Raw genomic sequence first — 16409 nt, 5'->3', positions numbered from 1 at the left:
GTGGAGTACAAACCTAATTTTGTTTAAAACTACGATAAAAATTCCACTCATGCAAGAAGGCAAAGTTTTGCAAAAGGTTTATAATGTATTAATCATCTAAAATATATATATATATTACAGAATACTTTGTTTTAAAAACATAAGGGAACTTGGCTTGGCTGCTTGGCTTAGAAATAACATTATGTACTAGATTCCGTGTAACATCTAAGCTAGACTTACTTAAAAATTGTAAAAAGAAACATCAAATTAATTTTTGGGATTTACATACAGTACAGAGTTCAAAATCCGGACTCGTCGGGACTTCTGCGATTTCGGATTTGGGATTTTTCCAGATATTAGATCATCAATTTAAATCTGGTAAGATAGTATGCAGAAATTATACAATTAAAAATATGAAATCATAATTTATAAAATAAAGAGCAATTATGATCTAAAGGATATCAAAATTTACAAAAAAAAAAAAAAACTTAATATTTATTTGTTTACTTTATTAAACATTTCTTTCAATGCAAGTTGTTAAAGTTGCTTCGCTTTTTGTGCTAATACTTTCTCTTTAATTCTATAAACAGACATAATTTTTCATTCAGTTACAAAGTTCCTATAATGGCTGTGTTGAGAATACGAAAAGTTTTTACATTATAAAAAATTTCTCATTCCTTAATTTTGCCTCCCAAATTCCAAAAATTTTGTCTTCCCTAAATTTGGCCGTCCGGTGCCGACATATTCTGTGGCCGCTTCTGGATTTATGGTGAATAACATATCAGTTATTCTTAATTAAAATAGCACTAAATGTAATCTTTTGGCCTATGAGTTTCAATAACAAAATCTATTTTTACATATGAAAAAGAAATTTTGTTGAATTTTTCCTCGTCAACATTTCTTAGAGCATTTAAAAATCTATAATCAGCACCAAGCATAATGTTAGCACAAAAGGTTGCCATATTTTTGTTATTCAATTACTAATATAAAAAAAGAGTTAGACATCACTGCATGAGTTATTAGTGAAACTGTTATGTATTGATAAACATGCGGTGTTGAAGGCAAAATATAATAAATAATGACTTGTCAGGTCAGCCAGGGGTATAAAATTGGTGAATGTTTTGGTTTGAATTCTATGCCAAGCAGACACTCAGCTACGGAGCCAAATTATTAGTCTCACAAATTTATGCTTACATGATTGCTTTTCCATAATGAGGTATTTTATTTAATGCCTAAGTGAAATTAAGAATCGGAATTTTTAAGTGAAAATCTCCACATGTTTTATTAGGGACGGAAAAATCAAATGCGCATGCGTAAAGCATTAATAAAAAAAAAAAAAAAAAAAAAAAATGTTAGTGGCTTTGAGGTCCGAATTTTAGATCATTCCAGATAATGGACATCCAGATTTTGGACTTTGTACTGTATTTCTCCATCACCCATGAAAGTTGGCAAAGGTCTCCCCAAACTTATAATTGTTCACGAAAATCTGAAGTAACACACTGCTCTTTATTTAATTAGATATTCAGAGGATAGAAGGTACTGATATTGTATGAAAATAAAACTTAAATAAAAAAATCTGGAAGGTTTCAGATTTTAAATTACGTCAAAAGGGGCTTTTTCTTAATGTTTTGTGTGTTATCTTTATTTACAAAATATGTTTTTCGCACTTAAACTGTAAAATTCAGTTCAGGAGCAATATTGCAAAATAATTGTAAAATGAGCATATCTTTAGAATTTCCAATATACAGTCTCGTGCAATCGAGATAAAAAATTTTTTCTGTACAATTCAATATTGCCACTGCTTGCTTTGAAATCCTTGAGTTTGTTAATCAAAAATTCGTTAAAGGTTTACAAAATATGAAATCGGTAATAAAACAAATTGCAAATTTGGGCTTCCAAATGCCCATATTCGCAGGAGAATTACATTATTCAAAATTTGATGCTCCAGGTACCATTGTTTTATCCCAATGCGAGAAACATACATACATTTATGCAGATTCTGCATTCTTTAATTTCTTTAAATATAATACAGGACAATTTGAAAAGTGAAACAATGCTTTTAGTGAATCAACACAAAATACCACAATGAAATTAACAGTCCTTCTGGGCAAATTGCCTCATGGGACTAATAAGCTCAAGCTTTAGTCTGACAAATTCACTAAAACTTATGTCTACCATTCCAGAGGCCAAAATTCTCATATGGCACTTAAAATAGCAACAAAATAGTCATTTTTTTGTCGACTTGGCATCTCATAAATTCGCTTAGATATGAATCTATGTGGGGTTGCATGGTTCAATAGTGACAAAAAATTTCAGTGTTTCAAATACAGGTATATATAAGGTAAATACAGGTATACCTGTATACATGTGTTTCAAATACAAGTATACCTGTATATATGAGGTACAAAAAACACTGAATTACTAGAAAGATGCGACCTAGTAAATGACCATAATCTAAAGGAAAATTGAAAAAAAACCTATCTGATACAAGCTACCAATAACTGTGGCACAACAATTTATAATTTAAATTTTACAAATGGAATACTACATCACAAAATTCATTAAACTCAATCCTTCTGACAATATAGTTATAGACACTTCTAAACACGAAAAATGCTTGTGATTCCTGTTGCAGCATGAAGACATATTAACAGGCATATACTAATCAGGAAAGCCAGAATGCATCATAATACAAAAAACAAGCTCAAGTTGGAAGTGTCCTAAGCTTTGGCATTTTGAAGTGCTCGCTTTGGACGACACATCATACATATTATAATATTCAAATAAATGTATACAAATAATAACATAGATCACAGGTACTTTCTTCTGGGAAACACTGGATTCCACAAAATGTCTATCACTATCTAAGCATCAGTACAAACAAATTACACATTTTTTAATGGCAATAAAATTCTGCTCTTGATATGCGTTCTTTCATTAGGTAGCCTAGATTGAAAAATATTTCATAGCATATAAGGAAAGGTTTCAACATTGCCTGGGCTTTCAAAAGCAAATAATAAACCATTCCAATAACCTGTAGGATATGTTAACATACTGAGCCTAGCTGATGTTTAAGGCCACTACTATTTTTTGATTAGCATATCATAAATGTATCCTAATGTTATGCAGTATATTTGTAAAACATAATAATATATTCATATTTGTCCCCCAGATGGTATAGTGGTTAACGGAGCCTACTACGGTACCAAAGGGCCCGAGTTTGAATCCCCGAGAAGACATGGATGTTTGTAAATGTATAGTGTCAGTGTACGGCACTCTAAGATGAGCCAAAAGTCCTTTCGTGTGGATTGGTGGAACCTCCCGGCGCACTCCCTCCAAATTGGGTGTGGAAAATAGAAATCTAACCTCTCTTTGGAGTAGGCTACGGCAACCATTGTTCTATGTAATATGCCTAAGACAACAAATATTCAGATTTGTTTCTAGACCATAATTAGTTTGTATTCATTGAATATATAACATTCATACAGACAAAATATACATGCCGTTAAAAATTATCCTTAATGTGTTAAGCCAGGAAAAAAAAAAAAAAAAAAATCATCCCAAGGTTTTTGAACTACACATCACAAAATACCATCAGAAATATTGTAATATCTGTATTTTAATGGCTAAGGGATGTTTGAAAGTACATGTAGGACTCAATCACATTAGGAAAGTAATTCTACTATGGTCTTTTATTAGATAATTAATTATTGGAAAATGAATTAGAAGGTAAATATCTTCCTCATATATTAATAAAGTACTTACATTTTAATTTCAAGATTGATTTACAATGAAAGGTATAAAAATGCATTTAGCTCAGTTTAAATTAAAAAGGTATATAATTTTGCTGATGAAAAGCTATGTCTGCTGATTGAAAGACAGCTTAAAACTGCATTTAAACCTGCAAAAGTCAACCATATAAACAGCTTATTTCAATCTAACGAAAAATGTAATCTGAAAACGTGACAAATTTTTGTATTATTATTAATCCTTTTGGGACAGGCTTCCCATATATGCATTCTGTATGATCATCTCTCACAGCATGGTGTCCCACCTACAAAAACTGTAGAATAAGCTTAGGGATGGGCGATGTATGTGTGCTTTTAAGCAGAACCATTTCTTAAAGACAACTAGATAGCATCTTGTGTCCATAACTTTTGAATTGAATATAGTTTTAGTACCCTGACCTTCAGTTTAATTACATTCTGCCTAACTTTGGTATCAACTGTTGCAGAAAAGGATGGAGAGTGTAATGTAAACAAACAGATTCCAGCTCTTTAACTCATCATGTAATATAATCATTCACGTTTCTATCATCCTTTCAAATCCTTTTTTTCACTATTATACAGGGTTACTATGTGGAGTTCTGTTAAGCTTTGCATTGCTTTTATAGCTTATATTTCGGAAAGCTCTTACTTCAGTTTACTATGGCGAGGCAAGCCTTATTTATCAGAGGAAGGAGATACAGTCAAAAGTCGTTAATCCGGACTCGTCGGGACTTGAGCGATTCCGGATTATCGATTTTTCCGGATTATAGATCATCAGTTTAAATCGCGTAAGATGGCATGCAGAAATTCTAAAATTAAAAATATGAAACCATAATTTATGAAATAAAGAACAATTATGATCTAAAGAGTATCAAAATTTACAAAAAAAAGCTTAATATTTATTTGTTTACTTTATTAAACATTTCTTTCAATGTAAGTTGTTTAAGTTGCTTCGTTTTATGTGATAATACTTTCTCTTTAATTCTATAAACAGACATAATTTTTTGTTCACTTACAAAGTTCCACTGTTCAAGTCCCGTTAATTGCTGTGCCGAGAATACCGACTAACTTGTCAATCGAAATTTTTTCGTTTTCACTAAACTCTCTGTCACATTCTTCATGTCTTTATCCATTTTTTGCAGCAATTCCACTTTTTGTTTGATGGACATCGAAACATACTTTCGTTTTGTACGATCCTTTGGGAGCTCCAGAATCAAAAATTCTATTTGACATAATCGAAAGTTCAAGTTTACTTTTATAGTATTGCTCTTACAGTTTGCAAAAAATAATAAGCCGGATCCAATTCGAAAATTAAGGAACAACGCAATCATCAACATTAACTGAAATAGATAATTAGATAATTTTAGCTTACACCGTCCGTTATACATAAAACGCGCACGCGAAAACGTATTCTGCGCTTGCGCACACGCAAATGCGCAGTCATAAGAGGTCTTACGCGCACGCGTAAACGCCTATGCGCATGTGTCAACGCGGCGCATGCGCAGAAAGTTTTTAGCTTTGAGGTCCGGATTATAGATCATTCCGAATTATAGGTGTCCGAATTAACGACTTTTGACTGTACTTGCATTGTAAATGAGCCAATCAGTGACATGGATGAGAGTGATGATTTATTTTCTTAAAAGTTAAAAAGCAATATTTATAGTGATTCTAATATGGATATTTTGTTAGAGACTGAGTGCAAATGAGTGCCTGCCATTCACTTCTTGTGAAAAAGTTTGTTATTTCTTCTTGTGAAGTATCTTTCTTGTATTTTTTTATTACTCTCTCTAGTTTATTAATGTATTTTGTCAATTAAAACTTCATAATAATTTGAATAGCACTCCCAAAAAATATTTCTCAAAGAAGCAATTTCTTTTACACAGTTCATGCAAATTAATGGAAAAAGTTTATTAAATGGTAATTTAAACATCTAAAGCTAGTTTAAATAATAATATAAAATTGTACCAAAAATTTTGATGTTAGGGCTTAAGCTTTTTTTTTTTTTTTTTTTTTTCCCTTTTCTCCCTATAGTTAGGTTTAATGATGCAAAACCCCATCTTATGGGATGATGCCTTCCAACTTTCATCCATCCTGAGGGAGTATCTTAAACAAAGGCATGTTATCTCGAACTAGTTAATAATAATTTTAGAAAAATGTTGACAGAGAAATAAGCAATCACATTATAAACATAATCAACAATACAACTTCAAAGAAAGTAAAGTAATAATTCTACAACAATGTCATAAATCTAAAGCAATACATTATATGCACTTTTCAAACAAAAACAAAAAATTGAAGAGGTTTTTGTACTGTAGGAACTTTGACAAAATGTTTTAAAAATTAAATAATAAAAATATCATTTAATTTTTACTAAAACTTAAAATTAGGAACATATAAATTAAATTCTGTTAATATTTTTAAACTATAATTTTTTAAACATTTCCACACATAAAGCTGCATTAAAATCATGGTAAATTATGAGTTAGATTAACACTACTAGAAAAAACTTACCTATTTCATCTAAAATATCCTTTACATCTTCTGGAAACCATGTATTTAATGCAAAAACTGCATTTTGAACTGCTTTCGTAACAATAAGAAAGCGCAGAATAAGTTTTAAAAAAACAGCCAATGGCATCTTTTCTTTTCTAAGAAATCGTCCAGCACATTTTATAAAAAGTTCACCATCATCTTCAAAACACATATTAGGATCACATCCATGAAACAACAATGGCTGCAAATACACTGAACTTGTTAAAAGGCAGTAAAGAAAGACTTCATTCGAAGAACCACCCTCTCTTCTGTAATTTACATTTGTACCACTTTCCATGAGAATATGAAACTCTTGCATCGTTGGGTTGCTCATAGCTTCAATAAAAGGAAAGAACAATATTTAAAAAATTCATGAAAGTTCAATACATAAGAAATGTTTTCAAATTATAAAAATAGTTCATGGGAATATGTTGAATTCACCATGTCAATAAAATATAAAAATTAGGAAAAGGAACTCATACGATATGATGGAATGATTTTTATTACATTTCTTTAAAAAAATTTGAAAATAATAATAATAATAATAATTCAAAGAAATAAAATCTGAAAGCTTCAGATTTTAACAATCACCTAAAATCTGAAACATTTAAAAGCGTTTGTTAAGATTTTTTTTTATGTTCTCGCCGAGTTCACAGTCTATCAATCTGCTTTCACCCCTATTAAGCCTTTCTCCCCTTTTAGCTTTACTACTGAGCATTGCTTTTTTTGCAGTTACACCACATAGCTAAATCACAAAATTTTTAAAAACTTAAAAGCACATGTTTAGTATTCCTGATGCAGTGTTAAGTCTTGGCATGCATTTTAATATTTTTCAGTTTTTTCTCAGTTTATCACATTGATATTCAATTTTCTTAGTAAATCAGCAATAAAAATGTTTTTCTTTTAATTATTCAAAATTCGGTGGCTCTAGGTACCGTCATTTTTTTTACAGTGCCCAGAACATAGATACATACAGGCAGATTCTTCATTGCTTAACTTCTTTAAAAATAATACAAGGCAATAATATTTAGTGGCAAAAAGTGATATAGTCAGCCAACACAAAATCCCATTTTAAGACTAATAGCCCCATTGAACAATTAAAAAAAAGTAAGATTATGTGTACCTATTTAAAAATGAACAACATTAAATAAGTATTAAACATAGACTACTATAGTTAGGCTTAGTGACCTATAGTTAGGTTAGGTGATTATAAGATTTTGATAATAAACAAAATATCCAAAAGTAGTAAACATCTTCAAAAGTTATCTTTCTCATCAATTCTATTTTATACTAATTATACGTTTCACAACTTTTACTTTATGCTTATGTTCCATTTACATTTCTGTTACTCCTGCTTCAGCTACTTGTACACAGCAAATTTCAATCTTTTTCTCAGACTTTGTATTGATGGTATTAATATAATATATATTAGTGTATTAGAACTGTAAAAGAACATATCGAAGGTCACTTTATCCTTTAAAACTGTTTTAATGATTTTGCCGCTGTGTTGAAATATTTCCCTCGCCCCTAGGAATTTCTTTTCACTTGTTTTGGTTCCTTTGCAAATGGAGCTGAACTATGAATAAACAAGTACAGTCAACAGTCGTTAATTCAGACACCCATAATCCGGAATGATCTATAATCCGGACCTCAAAGCTAAAAACTTTCTGTGCATGCGTCGCATTGACACATGCGCATAGGCGTTTATGCATGCGCGTAAGACCTTTACGACTACGCATATGCATGCGCGCAAGTACAGAATACGTTTTCGCATGCACGTTTTATGTATAACGGACGGTATAAGCTAACATTATCTAATTATCTATTTCAGTTAATGTTGATGATTGCGTTGTTCCTTAATCTTCGAATTGGATCCGGCTTTTTGCAGACTGTAAGAGCAATTTTATAAAAGTAAACTTGAACCTTCAATTATGTCAAATAGAATTTCCGATGCTGGAGCTCCCAAAGGATCTACAAAACGAAAGTGTGTTTCGATGTCCATCAAACAAAAAGTGGAATTGCTGCAAAAAATGGATAAAGACATGAAGAAAGTGACAGAGAGCTTAGTGAAAATGAAAAAATTTCTATTGACAAGTTAGTCGGTATTCTTGGCACAGCAATTACGGGACTTGAACAGCGAAACTTTGTAACTGAACAAGAAATTATGTCCGTTTATAGAATTAAAGAGAAAGTATTATCCCATAAAACGAAGCAACTTAAACAACTTACATTGAAAGAAATGTTTAATAAAGTAAACAAATAAATATTAAGCTTTTTTTTGTAAATTTTGATACCCTTTAGATCATAATTGTTCTTTACTTCATAAATTACGGTTTCATATTTTTAATTTTAGAATTTCTGCATGCCATCTTACGAGATTTAAACTCATGATCTATAATCCGGAAAAATCGATAAACCGGAATCGCTGAAGTCCCAACGAGTCCGGATTAACGACTTTTGACTGTATTGAATTTCCTTTGTCGAAAGGTACCTGCTGCTCATTCTTGCTATTAATGTCATCATTTCATTTTTTATGGTGTTCTTTCATTCTGTAGCATTTAGCACTACCAATCTTCTTGCACTTGATACAAACTACTAAAATCTTCTTATCAGCTACCTTCAGCACATAGGAACCCCACTACTGGTCTAACATCCTTTCAATTAGATGTAACAACATTCTAAGATGTCAGAAAATTACATTCAGTCTTCCTTTTTGACAAAATTACTCCCTCAAAATGAAATACCTCTGCAGCATGCAAAATGCACTCTGAAGAGAAAATAGTAATGGTTCACTATCTTCAATACACATTTTATCTGACTAGTGCATTCAAATAAGCAAATAAGGATCAATTTTTTTTTGTTTATTTATTTTAATTTTTAATCTTATATATACATATACATAAATTAAAATCCATATAATTTTTTATTTATAAAAACAATTTTATAAAAGAGTACTAACTGAAAGGAAAATCTTAAAAATATGCATAATTAGCATTGGTAATTAGTACAATGTTTTATGTGTTTTTATCAATTTCTGTCAATTGTTACCAGTTTCAACCATTTTTTGCCACTGGTAAGGCAAAAACCACATTCTGCTGCAGATTTTGCTGCATTGATTCCATTACAATAAGTTTCATAACTTGTAGCTGAAACTTATTGCAACGAAATCAATGCTGGCTTTGACGATACGGCCAAAAAATTGTCTTCATAAAAGATAATGTAATTAAGAAGTTAGTGGAAAAATGTAGTTCAAATTAGTGTGGCCGACATGTCTGATATTGCCCTTAACATATGTCAGAAATGTATCTGGCTTTTAAAACAGCATAAATATTTTTTAAAAACTCAGTAGTACTTGCTCATGAATAGCTTCACCCAGAAATGATCATTTTACAAAACCATAGGCTATGAGAAATTGATAGTAGAAACCACTGTGGATCAGTTGTATTTGAACAGCGAATGATAAAGATCATAATCATGGCCAGACATTTATTCATATAGACAGTCTGCCCAGTGGATATCCCTTTAACAGATGTCCCTGCATTGCACGGGTAAATACAACAATTTTAATTCTACTAAAAATAGATAATTAAATACAACATTCATATAAATATTAAAAATTTTGATTTTGATGATAAATTAGAACAGTTTTATTATATTTAATAGAAGATGAAGATAAATTTATTTCACTGGACGAATGCAGAAGGTGTTTACACATTTTGCAGCAATTTCTGGGGCATGTAATTAATGTTTTAAATGTTCTGTCTGATCTTCATCACAACTTATAATGAAGTAATGAGTACAATGACTCACAACACCAGAATTGGATCAGTAAGAGCAGATTAAGCCTCAACAGAGATTCTAAACAATAAATAATTTATGTAAAGTTTAGCACATGATATCACACAGCATGCATTGATATGGATCATTATGGTAGCTGAGATATTTTCATTCAGAGAGAAATTATGCTAGATGAATGCACAACAAAGCCAGTATTGCAACCAGTGAACACTACAATAGCAGAACTATCCTATCTAAACTATATGCAATAATCCCAAGATGTCAAGATTATTTTATGGACAATCACACGATTTCAATTGCTGATAAACTGTAGGAAAATGTGGACACTGCTTTAACAGACAAGCTTGCAAATTCCTATGGTCTAAATTCCACTGAACATATTTAATAACACTGAACATATTCCCAGACCTTCAGCAAAATTGTAGCTAGAGTTTTCAGTGCCCGGGCACAAAAGATTTTGTGCTCCGTCCTGTTAGCTAAGAATGGAAAATGCATTTCATTCTAAAAATATTTGAAACCTCAATTTGGCACTCCCTGAATGATGCAACCGGAGACAGATGCTCTTGTTTTCTCTAACAAAACTACTAACCTTGACACACATATGTTTTCACACTTGAAAATATTCAATAATTTTTTTAAAAAATCGCACTAACAGAAAAATTCTTAATGTTATTGCAAGAACTTATAAATAAAGTCCAGTATACATTAACAAAGTAGTGCAAAACATGAATCTCAATTTGAGGTGATTATATCCCTACTAAAACCATCTTTTAGCTTTTCTTATTCTACAATTACTTTCCCCCCCTCTAAAACTGACATTTTTGATAATCAAATATTTTTTAACTTATGCATGGAAATTACAGATTGGCCTCAAATAGACTAAAGACCAAAATTATCTTTAAACAAAGAAAAACACTGTTTTGTTAAATTTAGAGAATAAAATCAAATGAATTTATTTGAATAGTAATATAACATCAAAACATATAATTAGAAATTTAAAATTTGAATGAAAGACATATAAAATAAAAGTTATTTTACAAAACAAATAAAAGTGAAACAATGCATGATAGCAAAATTAGAAGGGGAAAAAGTTCTTCCCGATTATCTATATCTACATAGAAAAGTCACAAAAAAGTATTCACCATGCAAAGAAACATGCTGCCAAAATAGTTACGCAGAAACCCACTGATATCACTAAAAATATTCATATGGTAAACCAGGAACGTGCATAGCATGTGTTTATTTTGGCCGGCGAGCAATGCTGAAGTTTGTTCCAAAAAGCATGCTGAGTTGGTGCATTTCTTTGATTTTTAGCTAAGTAAAAACAGATTGCTGTATATGTCAAGCAGCAAAACAGTGCAAAAAAAAAAAAAAGGATTTCTTGAAAAAGGTTTGCTGTTGATGTTCCTTGCTTGCTTATTATTTACTGACTGATTGCTCTCAGAAGGAACTCTTAGTATACAAATGATTATTCTCTTTTCTGCATTGGCTTGGCATTAGTCACCAAAAAGTTGCAACTTTTTGGTACAAATAATCAGTAAGTACCGTAAAAAATCTGAAAGCTTTCAGATTTTATGTTACGCCCAAAGGGGCATTTTTTTAACATTTTGTGTGTTCCTTTTATTTATTAAACATCATGTTCTTTACACTTAAACAATAAAATTCAATTCAACAGCAATATCACAAAATATTTAAAAAGAGCATATCTTTAGAATTTCCGATACACAGTCTTGTACGCTGGAGATAAAAATGCCCCCCACAGCGTTGCTATTGCTCACTTAAGTTTGTTAATCAAATATTCATAAAAGTTTTACAAAATATGAAATAGATAATAAAACAAGTTCTAAATTTGGGCTTCCAGATGTCCATATTGGAGTGGAGGACTACATTATTCAAAATTTGGTTGTTTTTTCATAATGTGAGAAACATACACAGATTCTTCATGATTTAATTTCTTTAAATAGAATGCAGGGCTGTAATATTTGGTGGTAACAATTTGAAGGATGAAATACTGTTTTATAGTGGATGATGCAAAATGCCAAAATGAAATTAATAGCCCTTCTGGGCAAATTACTCCTCTGTTTTTTTTTTTTTTTTTTTTAAAGAATACTTTGGAAATATATGTAGAGTTTTTACATCTATACATTTACTGGGAATGTGAATTATGTATGAATGTGTGTGTTAGCTTTATTTATTAAATATCATGTTCTTTGCACTTAAACCATAAAATTCAATTCACTAGCAATAAAACAAAATAATTTAAAAAGAGCATACCTTTAGAATTTCTGATACACAGTCTCATGCTGGAAATAAAAATGTTTTTTTTTTCCCCATGAAGTGTTGCCATTGCTCGCTTTGAAATCGCTGAGTTTACTAATAAAAAAATTCATTAAAGTTTCAAAAAAGATGAAATAGATAATAAAACAAATTCCAAATTCAGGTTTCCAGATGCCCATATTAGAGTAGATTTATTAAGTTTTCAAAATTTGGTGTCTCTACGTATCATTGTTTTTTCACAGTGTGAAAAACATACACACATTCATGCAGATTCTTCATGATTTAATTTTTTTAAATACTATAATACAGGGCTCTAATATTTGGTGGCAACAATTTAAATGTTATTCCCCGTTTGTAGTGAATCAATGCAAAATCCCAAAACGAAATTAATAGCCCTTCTGGGCAAATTGCCCCTTTGGCCTAAAAGAAAAAGTGCAATATTGAATGCTGAAGGCAAGAATGACAGTAGGAAATTGATTTGAAATAAGATCAAATTTACAACACACATTACATATTTTTATTTAATGTCATTTGAATATGTAGTTAATGTCAGTCAAATTTTGGTAATCAGACAGATTTTTACATTACACACTAGAACTCCTGTCTTTAAGGAGTTTACATTTCAAAATAAAAAAAGGACGGAAGTTCCAGTTACTGAGATCAGTGCTAAAGTTACTGTGGGAATTAATATGCTGGAAACAAATTAAACTCCTGAGATACTTATTTTTCAGTCATTATTTTTTTAATGTATGACTAATAATCAACAACACTGAAATATATTTGCATACATAAAATTATAAGATATTTTTAGAATAAAAAATTTAAATATACCTCGGAGAAGTGGATGAAGAGCATCTTTTACAGGAGGATTACTGCTTGCCCCAGCAGATAACAATATAGCCAAAGAAATTTCATCTCTTTTATAAACAGCATATGATAATGCTGTTTCATGGTCAGGTAAGAATGGTATATAATTAGGAATGGAAAGTCCAACACAGTCATATAAACTGTCGGGCGAAAATCCAGCAGCTAATAGTGATTTCAAAGATTCATGGCTTTTAAGGAGAAAAATAATTCACATTTAAAAAAAAATTATTAGAAATTTAAATATTAGTAAACAAAAACTAAATGCATAAGAAAGCATTTATACAAAAAATGATTATCTAAACTAAAAGAAATTTGTTCAGAACATACCTTCCCCATTCAACAGCTAAGTGCAAAGGGCATATCATATCTGAATTGATGTAGGTTAATGGATGGAAACATTTAATCATGGTAGCCAAGTCCATTTTTTCTAATAATATTTCTAAACACCTTTTAAAGAAAAATGTAAATATATATTGTTCTTAGAAACGTTTTTTTACATAACATCTCTAAGAAACATAAATTTAATTAATGTGACGAATTATTGGAATAAATTTGAGTCAGTATTTTAAGTATTAGTTATTTAGGTTTCTATTATATTATAGTAAAAATATTTCAACAAGATGTACAGAAATATTATTTTAAACTGGAAAAATTCTCAAGAATAAAATTAAAAAGTAAAATTTAAAGTATTGAAAAAGTAGCTATTGTTATTGACTGCAGATTAATTGACCTGTCAAGAAAAACAAACCAGTCCACTATCAATTAACAATAACCTAATCATATATATATATACAGCGTGTACCGTAAATGTTGCAACAAACTTCGAAGAGAGGTAGGGCACATCATAAGGATTAAAAATTGCATAGGAACCCATGCCCGGAAATGTCAGGGGTAAGTGCTAGCAGAGGTAAAAGATGGGAAAAGAAACAAGAGTGATTAATTAGAAACATTTATTGGATAAGAATACAAATGGTGTACAACAGCTTAAATGTTACAACAGATGCTCAAAGTTTGCACCATCAGAGGCCAAACATGCCTGACACTGACAGACCATTTATTGCCGGACATGTTCAAACACACCAGGAGTTTCTTTGATTGTAGCAGCTGTGCAGGTGAATCTTGCAACGAGATCCATTTCAGACACAATAGGATCGTGATATATGACACTTTTGATGGCTTCCCACAAAAAGAAATCAAGGCTCGATAAATCCAGTGAGCGTAGAGGCCAGGGAACTGGTCCACCATGCCCAATCCATTGATGTGGGAATGATCTGTTACAAACACGAACATCCAGTCCAAAATCAGCAGGGGCTCTATCATGTTGAAATCACATGTTGCGCCTCACATTTGGTGGAACATAGTCAAATAAATTGGGAAAACCTGCTCCAGAAAGATCAAATAATTTGTGGCATTCAAATGGTCCATTGGTGTCAGGCATGTTTGGCGTCTGATGGTGCAAACTTCGAGCATCTGTTGTAACATTAATTTGTACTCATGTCTCATAAATGTTTCAAATTAATCACTCTTACTTCTTTTCCCCTCTTCTACCTCTGCTACCATTTATCACTGACATTTCCGGGTATAGGTTCCTATGCAATCCTTATGATGTGCCCTACCTCCCTAGAAGATTGTTGCAACATTTACGGTACATCCTTTAGATATGAATTACCAACTAGAAAATCTACAAGAAGCTATCTGTGACATCTTTTTCATCAAGAATAAGGTCCATTTAAATAGAAGATACAATTAAATATCAGTTAATTATGTAATTAAATAAATGGCATGAATCACAGTTACAAGCAGTTCATGACTATAGTCACATCTATCTAACTTCTACTAGAGATTAAATATAGTTGCACTTATTTTCCTCTTCAGCATGGTGGAAACATAAGGGGAATTGCAAATTCCCCAATAATTATCTTCAGGCTAAACTCTTTCTCAGTACTTATAAATAAATTTGCACACGCATAACAATAAACTAGATATTTTTTGGCAAAATAAGTTTATATATACAGTCAAAAGTCGTTAATTCGGACTCGTCGGGACTTCGGCGATTCCGGTTTATCGATTTTTCCGGATTATAGATCATCAGTTTAAATCTCGTAAGATGGCATGCAGAAATTCTAAAATTAAAAATATGAAACCGTAATTTATGAAATAAAGAACAATTATGATCTAAAGGGTATCAAAATTTGCAAAAAGAAAAAGCTTAATATTTATTTGTTAACTTTATTAAACATTTCTTTCAATGTAAGTTGTTTAAGTTTTGCTTTGTTTCATGTGATAATACTTTCTCTTTAATTCTATTAAACAGACATAATTTCTTGTTCAGTTACAAAGTTCCGCCGTTCAAGTCCTATAATTGCTGTGTCAAGAACACCGACTAATTTGTCAATCGAAATTTTTTTGTTTTCAATAACCTCTGTCACTTTTCTTCGCTATCGGAAGCGAATTATAATGACGAGGAACTTGTTTTAAATCATATCAAAGACGGAGCATATCGAGATGAAATACTACATTTGGTAAGGAATTATAAGCCAAATAAAATAAAAACATCTGCGCTGAAGATAAGGATAGTGCTGACAAATCAACTTCCAATTCATTAGGCGCCCGCCGCCGAGCAGCGTGAAATTGATAAACAGATTTCGGATTTCAAAACATACTTTCGCTTTAGATTCTTTACATATTAACAAATATATATCGGAAATTCTATTTGATATAATCGAAAGTTTAAGCTTACTTTTATAAAATTGCTCTTACAGTCAGCAAAAAATAATAAGCCGGATGCAATTCGAAAATTAAGGAATAACGCAATCATCAACATTAACTGAAATAGATAATTAGATAATTTTAGCTTATACGTCCATTATACATAAAATGCGCACGCGAAAACGTATTCTGCACTTGCGCACACTCATATGCGCATTCGTAAAAGGTCTTACTCGCACGCGTGAACGCCTCTGCGCATGTGTCAACGTGGCGCATGCGCAGAAAGTTTTTAGTTTTGATGTCCGGATTATAGATCATTCCGAATTATGGGTGTCCGAATTAACGACTTTTGACTGTAAACAGTTACATGCAATAGTATTTTGGTTGATTTCACATATAATGTCTCACTATTGAGTCATCACAGACTTTGACAGTTTGATCAACTAATATGCTGGAAAACTATTTGAATAACATATTTTT

The 16409-nt window shown here is 31.2% G+C and overlaps 1 protein-coding gene across 4 annotated transcripts in view; it reads right to left on the bottom strand.

Annotated features, from left to right (window-relative positions):
* Positions 1 to 16409, bottom strand: part of LOC118200731 (uncharacterized) — a 51569-nt gene that overhangs the window by 14507 nt on the left and 20653 nt on the right. For 3 of the 4 annotated variants that reach the window (XM_085812907.1, XM_035372687.2, XM_035372688.2), the window contains exons 6-8: positions 13548 to 13667; positions 13185 to 13408; positions 6258 to 6614 (exon numbers count right to left, since the gene is read on the bottom strand). In XM_085812907.1, coding sequence (XP_085669033.1) covers positions 6258 to 6614; positions 13185 to 13408; positions 13548 to 13667 — 701 coding nt within the window. The remainder of the gene's footprint in view (positions 1 to 6257; positions 6615 to 13184; positions 13409 to 13547; positions 13668 to 16409) is intronic. The other variant, XM_085812908.1, reaches the window with a different exon arrangement.

This window comes from Stegodyphus dumicola, chromosome 3 (genome assembly GCF_044657685.1).
Source record: "Stegodyphus dumicola isolate Sdum_Otavi_A_Nest chromosome 3, ASM4465768v1".
NCBI lineage: Eukaryota > Metazoa > Arthropoda > Arachnida > Araneae > Eresidae > Stegodyphus > Stegodyphus dumicola.
Note: the sequence above shows the minus strand (reverse complement) of the source record. Positions and strands in the feature narration are given on the sequence as shown.